Genomic DNA, 19,337 nt, shown 5'->3' with positions numbered 1-19,337 from the left:
CCTCCCACCCCAGTCTGCTCCTTGCCCACTTTTCTAGTTGTATTTCTTTAAACTATTTATCCATACATAGCCAGGTGGTCTTCTGAGACCAGATGAGACTGGGAGCTTTCAGGGTAGTATGGCCATAGACTACAGCCAGGCAGTGTTATGTGGTGTCCTATAAAGCCCATTCTGTGATTTTATTGACTTCCTTTCTTCAGAAATGCTTTCTTCCCTTTCTTCATGCAAATTTTCTGTTCATTAAGTCTTAAGATCCAGCTGCACCTCACTGTCCCTCTCCTGCCCTCCTTCCTAGAGCTTTATCTAGCTTTGGATGCTCAGGCTGCCTTCCACAAAGTCTGGGACCTTTGGTCCCTTTTTCTAAGCTTGGTCTTTCAGACTCAGTTCTGTTAAGTATTGTTTTAATCCCATGTCCTGTCTCCCTAGAAGACAAAGCATGTACCTGTGCCTTGGAGATCAGGGTCATTTCTTACCACCAGATCTCAGGAGAGGGCCCTCTACCAGGAGAACTCTTAAATATCTAATCTCACAGAAAAATTATTCCTTGGGTTTATTAGGAAAATATGTTCATAGGATTTATTGCAAAAGTAGAAATAAAAGCAAGATAATAATATTACCAATATCTATCATTATTGAACATCTACCAGAAGCTGTAGATTTCCTATATTTCTTTTTTTTTTTTTACATTTACTTATTTATTTATTTTGAAAGAGACAGAGAGAGAGTGCCAAGTAGGGGAGCGGGCAGAGAGAGGGGGGGACAGAGGATCTGAAGTGGGCTTTGTGCTGACAGCAGAACTGTACCGAAGTCTGAACCACCCAGGTGCCTCCCTGTATTTCTTATAATAACCCTTAGAGGTTAGGTATTAACTTCAGCCCCATTAGTTGGAAAAAAATTGGAACTCAGAAGTTAAATAACTAGCCCACGATCACAAAACTAGAAAGTGGTGCTCCTGGATTTGAGTCTCAATTTGTACAACTCCTAAGCCCTTGTTGGTCTCATCAAACGCTCTCAATGTGCATTATCCAATATTGCTAGCTACTGGCTACATGATGCTATTTAATTAAAATTAAACATTCCGTTTCTTGGTTATATTTGCCACATTTCAAGTGCTCAATACTCACACGTGGCTAGTGGCTACTGCACTGGACAGTGCAGACAGAGATCATTCCCAGCATCACCGGATGCTCTATTTGGACAGTACCGCTACACATGTTCTCGTCTTCCAACAGGATATGGAGGAAAGACAGCTCATGGTGAATGATAACCAGCATGACACGAGGCGAGGACAGCTTCCTAAAAGCAAAGGCTTTCCCTTGGTCTGTGAAGTCACCCTTTGGTTTTTCTGTTAAACAGGATGTGGTTGGATTAGAGGTTTGCACAGTTTAAGCTCCAAAACAAACTCGTACACCCTCCAACTATCATTCTTCTAAGAAAGCTGACAAACTATGGTGGTAATATAGGTTCAGAAAATTAGTCACCCAATTACGCTTCCTGCAATATTCATTCACTAGAAAATTTTCTCCAAATTATTGAAACTAGAGGGAAAGATTGAATCTAGGAGTTTTAGATGAGGAAAAAAAAACTGGTGATAAATATGAAATTAATTAAACTTACAGAAGCCTAAGAATAATGATACCAGCTGCTAAAGGGCTCTTGCTGCTAAATCAAATTTGGGAATGGTCAACTATAAAGGATACAAATGAGTAATAAGTGAGAAAATAAGTTTTAAAGAGGATTACTAAATTTACAGAGCAAATCAAAGAAGAATTGGAGGAAAGGAAGGAGAAAAAGCAAAAAACCTAAAAATCTGTCTTCTAAAAACTGTGACAAGATTATTCCTTTAAATCTTTAACAAAGAATGTTATTTATATATTATTAATTTTTGTAAAACGTGGAAGGACATTCTCTAGGAAAATCATAGTACAAACAATGAGGTACAGTACACATCCAAAAAGAAAACCATATTAGAGACAACTATAGGATTCAGTGTTATCATGATTTAAAATTTTAGCCATTCTAACAGGTGTGCAGTGGATACCTCATTGTGGTTGTAATTTGCATTTCCCTGATGGTTAATGATGCTGAACATCTTTTTAAAAAGTTATATTAATAATCAGTATTATAGCTCTCTGTCTTTACTCCTCTATTAACAATGATAACTTTTACTCCCTTCAGAAAATGCTGGTACACTTAGCACCTTGGGTCAGCAGTTTATATGAAGGTTGGGTACGTTACATGGAGGGGAGAAGAACAGTCATAGGGAAACTTTCTTAAACAGCAAAGGTGTAAATTTAGGTTAGAAATAGAAGCAGTAGTAACTTTCAGTAAAGATGGGCATTTCCACAAGATTTCTGGAAAAGTATACATTTCGGAAGAGGAAAATGCTGAAATTCAGCAGACTTTGCATTTTTGTGTAGAAAGAAAAAGATAAGAGCCCCAGACACAAAGCGTGATGAAGCAGAGCTGGGGCACAGGCTGAACCACCTGCAAGATCTGACCGAAGTCACTTCTCATACCAGTGACAGCACAGAAGATGGTTTCTAATTATCAGCAGAGCAAGGACTGGTTTGTTAATATTTGCTTCAGTAATAGCTCATGAGGTGTTCATGGAAGAAATTATGACAAACAGAAATGGCAACATCTGCCCCAGGTTTATTGAGATGTAATTGACCTATAACACTGTTTGAGTTTAAGGTGTACAACATAATATATGATAGATGATATGTACTGTGAAATGATGACAAGTTTAGTTAACATCCATCACCTCACGTGGCTCAAGGTTTTGTTTTCTCGTGATGAGAACTTTTAACATCGGTTCTCTTAGCAACTTTCAAATATACAATATAGTATTGTTAACTGGACTCATTATGCTGTACATTATATCCCAAGAACTTATCTCATAACTAGGAGTTTGTACCTTTTGTCCACCTTCACCCAATTATCCCTATCCCTACCCTCTTTCTCGGGCAACCACCAATCTCTTCTCTGTTTACGAGTTTTGTTTTTCTAGATTCCACATACAAACAAGATCATACAGTAGTTGTCTTTCTCTGATACTTCGCTTAACATAATGCCTTCAAGGTTCACTTATGTTGCCACAAATGGCAGGATTTCCTTTTTTCTTGTGGCTAAATAATATTCCATTGTCTCTCTATATATACCACATCCTCTTATCCATTCATACCTTGATGGATACTTAGGTTGTTTCCATATCTTGGCTATTGTAAGTAAAGCTACAATGTACAGAGGATGCAGAAATCTTTTTGCCATAATGATTTCATTTCCTTCAGATAAACATCCAGAAGTGGAACTGCTGGATCGTATGGTAGCTCTATTTCTAATATTCAGAGGAAGCTTCATCCCATTTTCCTAGTGGCTGCACCAATTTACATTCCCACCAGCAGTGCGTATGTGTTCCCTTTTCTGCACATTCTCATCAGCACTTTTTGGCTCTTTTCTTTTTGGTAACAGCCATTCTAACAGATGTGAGGTTTTGATTTGCATTTTCCTGATGATTAGTGATGTTGACCACCTTTTCATGTACCTTTTGGCCACTTGAGTATCTCTTTTGGAAAAATGTCTATTCGGTTTCCTTGCCTACTTTTAACTGGATTATGCTACTTTTTGCTATTGAGTTGTAGGAGTTCCTTACGTATTTTGCCTATTAACCTCTTATCAGATATATTGTTTGCAAATATTTATTCCCACTCTGTAGGTTATTTTTCATTGTTGTTTCCTTTCCTTTGTGGAGGCTTCTAACCTTGATGTAGTCCCACTTGTTTACTTTCACTTTTGTTGCATTTGGTGCTTCTCGTGACATATCCAAAAAACCATTGACAAGAGCAATGTCAAGGAAGTTTTTTTTCCCATTTTCTTCTAGGTGTTTTATGGTTTCAAGCCTCACATTTATGCAAATACATTTTGAGTTAATTTTTGTGAGTGGTGTAAGATAGAAGTCTAGTTTCATTCTTTTGCATGTGAATATCCAAGTTTTCCCAGCCCCACTTATTTTTATTTTTTAATTTTTTTAATGTTTATTTTTGAGAGAGGGAGACAGAGTGTGAGCGGGGAAGGGGCAGAGAAAGGCAGACACAGAATCTGAAGCAGGCTTCAGGCTCTGAGCTATCAGCACAGAGCTCCACACAGGGCTCAAACTCACGGACTGGGAGATCATGACCTGAGTGGAAGTCGGACGCTTAACTGACTGAGTCACCCAGGCACTCCATCCAGCCCATTAAAGAGACTGTATTTCCTCTGTTCCATATTCTTGGCTCCTTCGTCAAATATTAGTTGACTGTTTATGCAGGGGTTTATTTCTAGGCTTTCCATTCTGTTCCATTGGTCTATGTGTCTGTTTTTATGCTAGTACTGTATTGATTAGTATAGCACTATAATTTAGTGTAAAACCAGCAAGTGTAATGCCTCCAGCTTTGTTCTTCTTTCTCAGGATTGCTTTGGCTACTGCTTTTGACTGCTTGGTTAATGATGTTGAACATCTTTTTAGCGTGCGTGTCACCTGTAGATCTTTTCCAGGGAAATGTCTATTCATGTCTTTTGCCCATTTTCTAATTGGATTTTTCTAAGCTGTTGAGGGTTCAGGTTCTTTATATATTCTAGATGCTAGTCTTTTGTCAGACATGTTGTTTGCAAATGTTTTCTCCTAGTCTGTAGCTTGACTTTCCATCCTTTTCTGGTAGGCTTTTGCAGAGCTGCAAATTTTAATTTTGATGAAGTCCAACTTATCAATTTTTCCTTTTATGAATTGTGCTTTTGGTATCAAGTCTTAAGAAAGAGCTCTGCCTAGTCCTAGATCATTAAGATTTTATTTTTTTTTCCTGAAAGTTTCGTAGTTTTACATTTTAGTACATTATACCTGAGTTCATTTTTGTATAAAGTATGAATTTCAAGTTGAGGTTATTTTTGTTATTGTTGTTGAGATGACTATCCTTGCCTCCACTGAATTGCTTTTGCTCTTTGATCAACAATCCTGGTGAGCACATTTGTGTATCAATTTCTGGGTTCTTTATTCTCTTCAGGTGATCTATGTGTCTATCTCTTTACCAATACCAGACTGTCTTGATTACTGCATTAATCAAGGGCTGCCTAATGAAGACTGGGTGGCTTAAAACAGACATTTATTTTCTCACAGTTCTGTAGGCTAGAAGTCCAAGATCAAGGTGTTGATAGGGTTGGTTTCTTCTGTGGGCCTCTCTCCTTGACTTGTAGATGGCCACCTTCTCTCTAATCTTCACATAGTGTTCCCACTGTGCCTGTCTGTATTCCAATCTCTTCTTACGGGACTCGGTCATATTCAATTAGGGTCCACCCAAATGACTTCATTTTACCTTAATTTTAGAAATACTATACCGGTGGCAAGATGGACTATTTTGCCAGGTTGCTTATGAATGTTAGTGGCTGTAACAATATCTACTGCAAACTTCAAGAATAAACACAAATATCTCATGTGATTAAAAAGACTTTATTCATCATCCCATACCGATTATATATTACAAATTCTGATCAAAATAATAATATTAAAGGTATTTTCAGTAGTACCACAAACTACCTGTACCCGAAGATAAAACCAAATAGTAAACTGGTAAGCATACACTGAAATTTACCCATGTTTAAAATATCACTTTGTTTAAAAAATTCACAATCATGTTTTTCTGGTTATAAAGTGGAACGGACACACAAATAGCTACATACGATTTTCATTTAACAAACACATGAACTATTCCCCATGCTCTCAATGAGTCATCAAAAGACGACAAAATCTTGGAATTCTTCTTAATGGTGCGGGAGACAGTACATTGTTTTATGTAACAAAATACAGTACTTCTAATTCTCCTCATGCTCCCTTTCAAACCCACTGTGAGAGCTGCTTGTAAGTATACAACAGCTTGGTTGGCTAATGGGTTTCCACATAATCTCTACATTGGGTTGGGTTGGGGGAGGCCAAGGGGGGGTATCCTAACCTAGAAGTTGTGTAAATACAGAAGCAGAGATTTGTCATTAGGAAAATGTAGACTTGCCTACTTTAGTACTGGTCCTGTGAAGAGGTATCACTATTGAACTGGCCTGTATGACTTATAAACTATCATTAGATTTTAGCCTGTGCAGAGAAGCTTACAAAAGCATCACATACCCTGCTGATTCTTGCCTGGGACAGAAATACAAATTTGATGGAAAAAGGTGGAAATGAGTATTTTTCATCTCTCCTTTATTAAAACACCGATAGAGACATTCATCAGCACTGATAGTTATATGAAACTAAGTATTCCAAATTCTTTCCCTCTGTAAATCATGACTTACATCTGATTTTGGCTGGGTAGAGATTTACTAACAAGGAGATGAGAATTTTTCTCTAGAATATACTAGAATATTAAAGAAGAAGCCCGGGGCAGAGCAAGTACCAAACGTACAGAGGTAGAGAGAGTAAATTGCTTGGGACGAAGGAACTAGATAACAGAAGGGATCATATAAGGAGTCTTTAGGAGACAACAGTTTGACCAATAAAATGAAAATACAAGTTCTATTTAGAGGAGACAACTCGGTAATGTCTCTGAATTCATGAACCATATAATTTGTCCTTTAATGCCTTGATACAATGAAACAATTTTTTTTCCTAAGCAAATTCAGTCACCCAACCTCCTGAGTAAGGTTCATGTTCTGAACCATAGTTACTTCAATCCCATTTGAAAAATAATTAGAAAGGAGACTTGGAAGTAGGAAATGGAACATCTCCTGAGTAATACTAGGCCCAGTGCTAAGCACTTTATTTCATTTTATCCTAAGTGAAAATCCTAAGAAATACACCTCATCTCCCCATTTCACTTTGTGGAAAATGAGGCTGAGAGGTTCTCTGCCAGAAATCCCACATGATGAAGCTAGGATTCAAACTTGGGCCTAATTCAGAAGTTTGTGGTCTTTTTAAACCAACATGCTGACTCCCCTAAGTGAAATGTTAGAGGTGTCCTAGCCCAGGTCTTAATGACAGAGGAAGAAGAGGAGGAAAGAGAAACCCCTGCTGGGACATTTTTTCAAAGATATCCTTTTGTCTGGTCAGGAAGTAGAGTTTTCCCATGATAATTAAGTATCAGGAGTTGGGAATGTGGCACTTTCTCTGACTAGATTTTGAGGGAACATTTCCCATGGCGATTTATAATACTGAGGATGAAAGAATCGTTCATTTTCCAGGAGGTGAAATTTGAGGGAGACTTTCTTAGGCTTGTGATACTGGGTGAGGTGTTAGGCTGGAGTGTGGAAATTCGTTCCAAGTGTGCTTCTCAGATGCAGCTCTGGTCCCCAATCTACAAACCCCCGCTTTTCTATGGAACACCCTGCTGTCCCATGTGCCATCAGAAGCTTTGCAGCCACGGTAAGACTGGATACAATGGTTTGGGGTCACAAAGAAGGAGAGGAATGAGCACAGTCGAATTATTCTCAACTACTTGTATCCATAAGAGGGTATCAATAAGGGAAGGAGGAAGGACTCTTGGGAAGTGGGTGCTTAGCAGATTGGTGTTGTTTCCTGGGGAGGTGGATGGGGTGAAGCAGCAATGGGATGCATCTTGAACTTAAGAGAATCAGGTACTCCTGGATGTTAAGAATATCAGGACCAAAGGCTGATGTCTCCAAACATGAACTATTTTACCTTTTGGAGATATGGCATTTTGCAGATAAAGGTATGAAAGCAGTGTAAGTATTTTGGACAAGAAAGAAACACTCCTTCTTGATCTCTTTGTCACTTCGGGTTCTCAATCTGGGCAGAAAGATACTAAGTGAGGAATGGCAGAAACACCCTGAAACCGAGTCCCTAGGCACAGGATGACTTCTCTGCCAAATATCTCAATCAGAGTTAGTTAAGATGTTGTGCCATGATGCACTGAAACAGGGACAGGGCCCAAAGTCATGGCACTCCTGAGTTTTAGCCTCTGTTGTTTATCAAATCACTCCTATAGCTTACTGATTTAGCTATAAAATAAGGACAACATGAATGTGACCCTCTAGTCTTTAAGACTCAAGAGCAAGATGATTTTCCCTCAAGAGTTAACTTGTTTGGGGAGGATGGTAGACATTCTGCCAGCTAGTGGTCATATTTCAGGGTTTGTAGCCAGGGAATCAAAGAAACTGGCCATCCCACTGCCCAGCTTCTTAGGGATGCCTGATTTTGAGAACTGCAGTTTTATTCCAGGGGCCAGGTGTCAGTAGCTGCAGCAGAGGGGAGAAGGCCAAGTACTCCCTGCCTTGAGAAGGAAGAGTGGCCACCTGTTGTCAAGTGGGAGGTTATCAATCTTGCCTCTCAGGATCTCTCTGGAGACATCCATGGGTGCCTAACCTCCAAGTTACTATAAGAGGTTTTTTCCTGGTAAGCCAAAGTGAACCTCAGAGTGGTCATATTAGGAGAACTATTGTTGGAATACTAAGGTGAAGGAAAAAAAGTGATTTGATGAGGTGTGATGGTAGATTCACCCAAACCAAGGTCTCTGGACACTCAGCACAGTTAAGAACTGTCAAGAAACACAGGATGAAGTATGGCTGAATCTGTATCAGAAGCAAGCCTGGCGTTCAGAGTATGGGGAAAAGCTCTCATTCCCTCAAACTAGGGTAGGACCCAAGAGCTGAAGCCTGTGAAACCAGAAGGTAGCCAAGAAAGGTACGTTAGCTGCCAGTGATCTATGAAGGGAAGGATATAGAACCTCTGTCAATGAGGCCAAGACACCTTAGATTTTGGATACTTTAAGACCATGGACTCCAGGGACAGATAAAAGAAAAATAACCTAAATAGGAACGGGTAAGAGCCCTTGGCAAACAGTGGAAGCCCCAATTTGAAATGGGCAGAAATGAGTATGCACTTTTGTATGCACTTCTAGATGCTAAGCACAAGCAAATGGTCCTCACTAAGCAGGGTGGATTCTGGCCAGGAACGTTATTATTATTATCTGATATTTTTTCAACCATGAAAAATTAAATTAGGTTCAGCTATTTAGAATTTGGGTATGATTTCTATGGACTGGTTTTCCAGCAAAGGGAAAGTTGATTACAATGGCCTGTCATCTGGGGACAAGTTTACTGGTAATCTATACGTGTCCCTGAAAACCTAATGATGTTAGTTATGAAAAGATCCAATGATGATGCATGGAAATCTCATCCCAAGAGAGGAAGGTCAGTAGTTACCATTTATTTAAAAAAGGTTTTGATGTTTTGAAAGTATAGAGTGGGGTGGTTGCTGGTCACTTTTCCCAACTTTGTTTTAGGAAAACTCAGTCAAGCCCGTTCCCTCAGACCTCTGGTTTCCATTTCTGACACTCCTATTATTCTCTGGTTTTAGAGGAAAATCTGTGATCTTGCCCAGAAAGTTGTCCTAAGCAGCCTAGACAAAATTGTAAGACTCAGCCGCCTTCCTGGACAAAGAAAAAGGGAGCAGTGCTTATTGTGACTATGTATACCTTTACCTCTCACTTGGAATATGTAATTAAAGTGACCCATGAAGAGATGAGGGAGACTGAGTCATCCTAGCCCACTCAGAAACATATCCTGAGGGTGCAAAAGGAGCCTGAAGGGTCTCAGAATGGGTGGTACTTGATAAAGCAGGGAAGTCTGCGCTCTTGTCCCATCAATAAGCAACAGATGGAACATTGAGATAGAATTAGAATGGACACAGACTTTACAGACACTATGATGTGGGGGTGGGACAGGGGAGAAAGCATTTCTCAGGTTTGCCATTTATCTTCCTTTTGGAGATGTGAGAGAGTACTGGAAGAGGAAAGGGAACAGGTAGGTTTACATATCATTTAAATTTGTTTATAGGCCATGAATGAAAGATATGGAACTGTAACTGATCAATGAGTACAATGAAGAGTACAATTAGAAAAATTAGAGGTATTTCTATTAATATTTTAGTGTTAACATTAAAATTGGGAGTACAAGGATTATAAGTTCAGAAAATATTAAAGTCCATGAATAGCTCATATTTCCACCTAACAGATGGTTGGGAAAGAAATAAGGAAAGTAAGTTTCATGAAATGACAACCCTTTCAAAATCCTGTCTGGTAGCATGATCTCACTTGAATGATTTGTTAACAAGTGCTATAGAGGTCAGTGAAAATATTCTCACAATGGCTGGAAATTTAAGCTTCACACAAGCATAAGCTTTCTTTTCATTTCAAACATAAAAATAGAAAATGTATGGAAATTTGCGTATCTTTGACAAAGTTAAAAAGAAGCTCTTGTTCTCTTATAGAATGATGCCCTGTGTTCTAGATGAACTCCATATCAGGTTGCTTGTAAAATGAATCTGCTAGCATCTTTTCTTGAGGCCATCTAAAGTGTGATCACTTAAATATTAACTCAGACTCTACAACCTTAAAAGCAGCACTAACATACAAGCTTCACTGCTGATAACAGCAACAGGCTATTCTTTTCTACGAGTATATCCCTCCTTAGCTTTGCCCGATAAACCTGTGTTCCAGTCCAGGCATTATCTAAAATCTTTAAAGAACATCATATTCTGTATGAGCTCTTCAAAGAGTGAGGGTGTTTCCCTCCAAGGAAAATTGAGGTGCTTACCAAAGGGAAGGGAAAGAGAGACAGGCACGTGCCTCACTCACTTCTGCTCCTCCACTGTAACCTAGCACTGCACCTGGCACATGGGGGCTCCTTAACAAATGTAAAATGAGAGGATTAAATCAGATGGCTCAGAGGTTAAGACTCTCTGCGTCTTCAAAGTTGACATATATCTTTGGCTCCTACTTACATTTGACACATAGAGATGTATCTTCTTAAACAGTTATCCACCTTTGTTTCAGACGAGGAATTCTACCATTTCAAGTTACTGTGTCAGTATAACTGGATAACTTCATCCCACTCAGAAATAGGCCAGACTCCATTGGGCCGTACATTGGGGGGAGAGCGCTTCCAGTCCCATGTCTTCACGGGAATCTTCCAGGTCTTACCATAGTTGGCTTCAATGTAGTCAATGGTTTCACAGGGCACATGAATCTTCATGTCTACAAACTCAGTCCAGCACAGTGTAAACTTGGGAAATAGGTACCTGCGGCAAAACAGAGGCAATGTAGAGAGGGGTTAGGCTGAAGAGTAAAAGTTTATCTCAGGAACCCAGTTGACCCAGTTGCTAGTGAACTTTGGGCTGAAGGAAAGGCCTCTCCCACTCAATAGCTTTGGGGACAGACATGGTGGGTATTTTGTTGTTTCTGACTGTCAAGCATCCCCTTCCTCTTCTATTTTTTTTTTTTAGGTTATTTATTTAGAGAGAGAGAGAGGGAGAGAGAGCACCTGTGCATGGGCAGGTGAAGGGCAGAGAGAGAGAGAACCCAAGCAGGCTTTATACTGTCAGCACAAGGTCAGACGAGGGGCTGGAACTCACGAATCGACTCGTGAAATCATGACCTGAGCTGATATTGAGTCAGATGCTTAACCAACTGAGCCACCCAGGCACCCCTCCCATTCCTCTTCTAATGTGACAGCACCTCCATTTCCCTCTCCTTATTCTCTATGGTTTAGGAGGGGCTAACCCAACCCCCAGGCCCCTGAGATACAAAGACCCAGGCGTAACCAGTACATTATAGTGACTGGATCAGGGATGGGAATATACACAAATTAGGCAAATAAAAGTCAGCTCTGAGATTTCCATTGGGACTACTGGAGGAAAGAGGCATTCTTTTTTGCTGAGGTTTCTAAGCTGGTGAGATGGAAGCTGAGCATCTTTGTTATCTATTAGCAGAGAGAGTCTGTCTGAGAATGAAGTCAAAGCAAAAAGCTGCCAAAAAGTGGAGGAAAAATGATAGAGCTCAGAAAACCCCAGGGAAGGACTTGGATTTAGCTGTGGCCATTCCTTAAACATCTCAGGTAAATAAATCCATGAATATATAGATGTTCTTTGTTTCCTCCAAGTTTTATTTAAATTCTAGTTAACTATTCCTTTTTTTTTACAACATTTCTAATACTTGCACTTCTTCATTTTTTCTTAAAGTTTATTTATTTGAGAGAAAGTTTATTTATTTATTGTGTATCAGTGGGGAGGGGCAGAGAGAGGGAGAGAGAGAATCCCAAGTAGGCTCTGTGCTGTCAGAGCAGAGCCCGAGAAGGGGCTTGATCCCACAAACTGCGATCATGACCTGAGCTGAAATCAAGAGTTGGACACTTAACCGACTGAGCCACCAGGCACCCCAATACTTGCAATTCTTCATACATGGAGGGGAGGCATGTACAGAAGTGAGAATGGAAACAAAACCTTTCTAGTCAGCCAGACAACCTGAATCAAGCCACACTTAAGACAGCTTTCTGAGTAAAGCTTCACGCACCAGCCCCCTCCTCAAACGCAGGAATCGAGGTCTAATGCTTGGCTGTCTGCACTTCAACAATATCTCTCTTAATGACAGCTATACAGACCCATTCTTCCTGCCCTGCTTTTATTTTACCACTTGCCCCCCTCCTTTTTTTTTTAAATCTCTGTTCTCAGCCACAAACTTACTTTCTTATTTTTAATAGTTCACACATCATTAAATCCCCATCCAATTCAAACTACTACTGAGAGAAGTCGACTACACAACACTAAAATAAGCACCACATGTGTGAGGTGAATCTTCTTTTCTCTTAGAGCCTGGATTTCCCGAGGATATACAGCAAGCATGACTCCAAGATGCATTCCCAGGCTTCTGTTCCTTAAACCTATCTGTAGTTTCTGCCTTTCTTTCATCTCAAATGCTAAAGAACATCTCGACACCAGCCCAGGCAATGTTAGTTATAATGAATCTTACTCTGTCTATAGCAGAACTATTTTAACTAGCAGGTAAGTTTGAGAAATCAAACCAAAACACGTTTCTTAAATGAACTCTGGATCAGTAAATTAAATTCAATATATTACAAAGGAAAGCTAAAATGAGCAGGTTCATTAGGTTTAAGTTTATATTACAGCCCTATATTCTGTGTTGATGTTTTCTGAGGAATGTTTCTTCTCTTCACAACATGAAAAGAACTTTCAGTAATGAGATCTGAAGTGGCAATCGCAGAGATCACAGAAATTTAAAATATCAGAGGATTAAAGAAAAAAGGAACAGGAAAAAAGCCAGATGTCAAAGCATAATCATTTTGTAGAAATGGGATCTAGCTGGGATGTTCTCCAAGGAAAGGTCAGTTCTCACGTATTCTGCGGTTAAATATCATGTTTTACCACCAGATGAACATAAAGCCATACATGAAAAGGAGAGGCTGAACAAATTCTAAAGAAAGCAACAAGTTCCTTCTACCCAAACCAATGGGTGCTGGCAGTTAATAGACAATCCCAGCTGGCTTCTGTGAAAAAACGGCCACAGAAAATCTCAGAGCTGAGGAAGAAATAAGATACAGCATAGCTCTACCATCTGCTGGTCCCAATTTTATTCTGCACACTCATATTCATGGAAATGCTTATTTTGTCATCAGACACAGCCATCCATCACTGGCCTCCACCCTCCCCTATCAGATTCTGGTCACCAGAATGTCCACCTGTCCCCTCCTATCAAGTTGACACACTGAAGTTGAAATGAGGCAGAAATTACGGTCTATTTTGTAACCTAGTCCAGGAAATTCCTCTCGTAAATATTAGCCTCTACAGTCTATCAAAGAAGTGAACATAAGAAAAATCACAGGTCTGGGATGAGAATACCACAAATTTTACAACAGCAATATTTTAAACAATGAAATGTTCGAATGAACAAAACCAAAACAAAACTACATATGCAATGTTAAAAGTAACTCAAAGACAATTTAACCAAAACTTTCATTTTTGTTCCTGAATGGAAATACCCCTAAATCTTTGTGGTTTTCTTTTCACTTAAATAATTTTCAATTTGATCAGCAAAAAGAAAATTCCAGCTTCCTAGGAGAAGAGGAAAGATAAACAAACCATAAAATGTGAAAACAGATTGTGAAATGGGATTGCGGAGAGGAAGGGGGGGGTGGGTGACAGAGAACAGCACATGCCATGTGCTCTGTCCAGGTTACCAGTAAACACTACGACTGGACCACACCATGGGTCTGCAACCTTACCTTAGCTTTGAAAGCTAAGATTCTGTTTGGCTAAGCAGTTTGTACTTGAAAGCTCTGAGACAGGATCTAAAATGGGAACAGATTTCAATTCGAACCTAGTAAGTTCAAGGGATCTTTTCACATAAACAAAAATCCTTCCATTCACATTTCTATTTCATACCACATTCATTTTATCTTTGCATAAAATAGTAATTAGAATTAAGAGTTAGTTGGGAGTTAAAAAAAAAAAAAAGACAGGGAGAGAGAGTTAGTTGGAGTATACCGTTTCCATTTTTTTCTCCTCACAGACATCCTTACAATCTGTAAAACCACTTACTGGTGGTGGGATAAGGTAATCTCACCAGTTTAATTGTACAACCTATAGACATTATTGCTAAGTGAAAAACATTGCTGTTATTATTCCTAGGTAGCTAGGCTAAGTGAGACAGAGACACCATCAACTGTAACTGAATCTGACCTTTTTAAACATAATTTGCATTAGACTCTGAAGTTAAAACAGCAGAGCCATGGTCTTAAACAATAATTTCCTGTAAAACACCACAAATGGTTTATTCTCATTATCAGTTTGGTCTCTTCTTTAATTCTTAATTTCTTTTTCTTGTGTTATTACAATGCCTAAGCCCTCTAGCATTTGGCTTAATGGAAGCAAGGATAGCACATAGTTTTTGTTTGTTTCTGATTTTAATAGAAGAGCTTCTAAAAAGTTTACCATCAAATATGATTGCTCACTCTAGGTTTTTGGTATATTCCCTTTATCTGGTTAAGGAAATTCCAGATCCATTTTATTTCAAACTTGCTAAAAGATCTTTCCCCTCCCTTCTGGTTAATTATGAAATTTATCAAAAGTTTTTAATGTCATCTATTGAAACAATCATCAAAGGCTTTTCTCCTTTAATCTTTTAATCCTTTAATGTTGAGAATTACACAAATATATAGATACTATAAAATTTGATTTGTTGTATTTCATTTAAGATATTTTCATCTGTTCGACAATATTGTAATTTCCCTTTAAAACTTTTGTTGGCATTGTCCAAGTCTAATTTTGCTATCAATCTCAGACAATGAGTTGCTTAAAGCATATTTTTCATATTTTTCCTTTTTAAATTTTCTGAAATAGGAGATATAATATAGGGAATAATCTACTTTGTGAAGGCATGGTAAAACTTTCCTGTAAACTTTCTTGGCCTTTCATTTGGGACAAGAGGGGGAAAGGAGAATTTTTCTTTTTCTTTTTTTAAATGTTTATTTATTTTTGAGAGAGAAGAGAGACAGAACGTGAGCAGGGGAAGGGTAGAGAGAGAAGAAGACACAGAATCTGAAGCAGGCTCCAGGCTCTGAGCTGTCAGCACAGAGCCTGATGCGGGGCTCGAACCCATGAACCGTGAGATCATGACCTGAGACAAAGCTGGACGCTTAGCTGACTGAGCCACCCGGGCACCCTGGAAAGAAGAATTTCTGATTATTAATTCAATTTCTTTCATGAGTGTAAGCTTCCTAGATCTTCTTGAGTTTTGACATTTATTTTTGCCCAGAAAATTTTATCATTTTCGTATTACACCTTATTATCAAATTTAATGATTTAACGTCCCTAACATTTTCCTTTGGAAGTCAGTGTAACATAGTTAAGAGCATAAACTCTAAAGCTCTTGGGTTAGAGTAGTCAATATTTAATTTTACTCTTTTTAAAAAAATTTTTAAATGTTTATTTTTGAGAGAGAGAGACAAAGCGTGAGCAGGGGAGAGACACAGAGAGACAAAGAATCTGAAGCCAGCTCGAGGCTCTGAGCTGTCAGCACAGAGACCGATAATGGGACTTGAACCCATGAACTGTGAGATCACAACCTGAACCAAAGTCAGATGCTTAACAGACTGAGCCATCCAAGCGCCCTTTTTCTTTTTTTCTTGATCAATCTTGTTAGATGTCTAGTTTAATTTGCTAGTTTTTATTTTTTTTTTTAAGAACGAGCATTTGCATTTGTTGATCTTTGATACTGTTTTCTATTTCATTATTATTTTTTTTTTCTCTTGGCTTTCTTCCTTCACTTTGCTTAGGCTGACAGCATTATTCTTTTACTTTCTTCAATTAAATGCTTAATTTGTTTTTTTAAATAATTTTTTTAATGTTTGTTTACATCTGAGAGAAAGAGAGACAGAATGTGAGCAGGGGAGCAGCAGAGAGAGAGGGAGACACAGAACCAGGCTGTAAGTTGTCAGCACAGAGCTTGACACAGGGCTTGAACCCACGAGCCCTGAAATCATGACCGGAGCTGAAGTTGGACCCTTAACCGACTGAGCCACCCAGGTGCCCCTTAATTTGCTTTTTTAATCTATTTTTTAATATGTAAATGTTTTTAAGGCTACAGGTTTACCGCTATCCTTTTAACTGCATCCTACAAGTTTTGATATGTATAGTACATTATCTTTGAGTCCTAAAAATTTTATAATTACCACTATTATTTCTTTTTTTTTTTTGGCTTTTATTTTTTATTTTTTTTCCACACAAGACCCAGTGTTCATCCCAACAGGTGCCCTCCTCAATGCCCATCACCCACTTTCCCCTCTCCCCCAACCCCCATCAACCCTCCATTTTAAACTCATTAGTTATTAATGAGGGCATTTTATTTTATTTTATTTTTTTTTATATATGAAATTTATTGACAAATTGGTTTCCATACAACACCCAGTGCTCATCCCAAAAGGTGCCCTCCTCAATACCCATCACCCACCCGCCCCTCCCTCCCACCCCCCTTCAACCCTCAGTTTGTTCTCAGTTTTTAACAGTCAATGAGGGCATTTTAAAGTTTCCATATATCTTAAAGAGGTCTTTAATTGTTTATTTATAATTTAATTCCATTGTGGTCAAACAATGCCACCTATTGAAATAAACATGTATATTTTCTCCCTTTAACCTGTTAACAGAATTTCTCTCTCTCTTTCTCTCTCTCTCTCTCTCTCTCTCTCTCTCTCTCACACACACACACACACACACACACACACACAGAGGAAGATTTTTATTAATGATGTGAAATTTATTAAGATTGTCTTTATGATATAGTACATGACCAACTTTTGTAAATGTCCCATTTATAGCCGAGAAGAAAGTATATCCACCATTTGTTGGATAAAGACTTTTACATATATATATATATATATATATATATATATATATATTTACATATATATTTACATATATATATTTACATATATATATGATAAATCAAGCTTGATTTTGCTCATATTTTCAATAGTTTTATTAATTCCTTTTTTGCTTGAATCAGCAGTTTTTAAAATAAAAGTATTTCGGAATCTCCCACCATAATTGTGGACATGTCAATATTCATTAGAATTTCATCGGCTTTTGATTTATATACTTAAAGACCACATTATTAAAGTCCTCTAACACTTCTTGGTGCACCATCTCTCTGTAAAATTGTGTTGTGGGCCTTTTAATTTAGCACCAGTTTCCTTTGGTTAATAGTATTGGGGAATATCTTTTTTCTATCTCTATAATTTTTTCAACCTTTCTGTATGATTTTGCTTTAGGTATGCCTTTTACCAAGCATTATATAGGTATGTTTTTTTTTTCTATCGCATTTTAATCTTTATATGAATTAGCTTAATCTGCTATTATTTCCTGTGGTTAATTATATATTTGGACATTTTTTTGAATTCTAGAGCCAGGCTGCCTGGGCTCAAATCCTGGCTCTGTCTGTTATCAGTTGTAATACCTTGGTCAATTTCTTTGTACCTTAACTTCCTCATTTATAAAATGTGGGTACTAACAGTACCTAACAGAGATGTCAGCATACAATGAATAAATAAATGTAAAGTACTCACTTAGAACAGTATCTAGCACATACACAGTAAGTGCTATTATAATGCTGTTATTATGATTATCTTCACATGTTTTCAGCTTACCATACCTTTTCTTTGACCCACCTTTCCTAATTTCCTTTAATTGATAAATGTTTATAAATTCCCTTTTGTTCTGTTTATTTGGAAGTTTTTTTAAAATATTTTTTAAAGTTGGGGCGCCTGGGTGGCGCAGTCGGTTAAGCGTCCGACTTCAGCCAGGTCACGATCTCGCGGTCCGTGAGTTCGAGCCCCGCGTCAGGTTCTGGGCTGAGGGCTCGGAGCCTGGAGCCTGTTTCTGATTCTGTGTCTCCCTCTCTCTCTGCCCCTCCCCCGTTCATGCTCTGTCTCTCTCTGTCCCAAAAATAAATAAACGTTGAAAAAAAAAATTTAAAATATTTTTTAAAGTAATCTCTACACCCAATGTGGGGCTCAAACTTACAACCCCAAGATCGAGAGTCCCATACTCTACCAACTGAGCCAGCCAGATGCCCCTATCTGGAAGTTTTAAATACTATTTCTAACTAGCAGTAGATACTGTTTGTAATAGTTACTGTTTACTTTTAACATATATATGCCACTATAAGATTTGCTAATAAAAACAGATTGTATGCAGAATCTCTACCCTTTTCTTACACACAGAACTTAAATATACTTTACTCCTTGAACACTGACAAATCAACTCCTTCTCAACTTATCATCAAGAGTTTTCCTTTCTGAGGGTTGATGGGGGGTGGGAGGGAGGGGAGGGTGGGTGATGGGTATTGAAGAGGGCATCTTTTGGGATGAGCACTGGGGTGTTGTATGGAAACCAATTTGACAATAAACTTCACAATTCACAAAAATAAACTCAAAATGGATAAAGGACCTGAATGTGAGACAGGAAACCATCAAAACCTTAGAGGAGAAAGCAGGAAAAGACCTCTCTGACCTCAGCCGTAGCAATCTCTTACTCGACACATCCCCAAAGGCAAGGGAATTAAAAGCAAAAGTGAATTACTGGGACCTTATGAAGATAAAAAGCTTCTGCACAGCAAAGGAAACAACCAACAAAACGAAAGGGCAACCAACGGAATGGGAAAAGATATTTGCAAATGACATATCGGACAAAGGGCTAGTATCCAAAATCTATAAAGAGCTCACCAAACTCCACACCCGAGAAACAAATAACCCAGTGAAGAAATGGGCAGAAAACATGAATAGACACTTCTCTAAAGAAGACATCCGGATGGCCAACAGGCACATGAAAAGATGTTCAACGTCGCTCCTTATCAGGGAAATACAAATCAAAACCACACTCAGACATCACCTCACGCCAGTCAGAGTGGCCAAAATGAACAAATCAGGAGACTATAGATGCTGGAGAGGATGTGGAGAAACGGGAACCCTCTTGCACTGTTGGTGGGAATGCAAATTGGTGCAGCCGCTCT

General features: G+C 38.6%; 1 protein-coding gene across 2 annotated transcripts in view; it reads right to left on the bottom strand.

Annotated features, from left to right (window-relative positions):
• Positions 1-1,130: 1,130 nt before the first annotated feature.
• FKTN (fukutin) overlaps positions 1,131-19,337 on the bottom strand; it is a 68,108-nt gene continuing 49,901 nt past the window's right edge. Inside the window, exons 9-10 of one of the 2 annotated variants that reach the window (XM_047067403.1) lie at positions 10,962-11,059; positions 1,131-1,345 (exon numbers count right to left, since the gene is read on the bottom strand). In XM_047067403.1, coding sequence (XP_046923359.1) covers positions 1,131-1,345; positions 10,962-11,059 — 313 coding nt within the window. Of the gene's footprint in view, positions 1,346-5,463; positions 11,060-19,337 lie in introns of those variants that run through there. The other variant, XM_047067396.1, reaches the window with a different exon arrangement.

The sequence above is a fragment of the Lynx rufus genome, unplaced genomic scaffold (assembly GCF_022079265.1).
Source record: "Lynx rufus isolate CCGP_SWC_20201006 ecotype Redwood Valley unplaced genomic scaffold, mLynRuf1.p SCAF_10, whole genome shotgun sequence".
Classification (NCBI taxonomy): Eukaryota; Metazoa; Chordata; class Mammalia; order Carnivora; family Felidae; genus Lynx; species Lynx rufus.
This window is presented reverse-complemented; position numbering and strand designations above follow the sequence as displayed.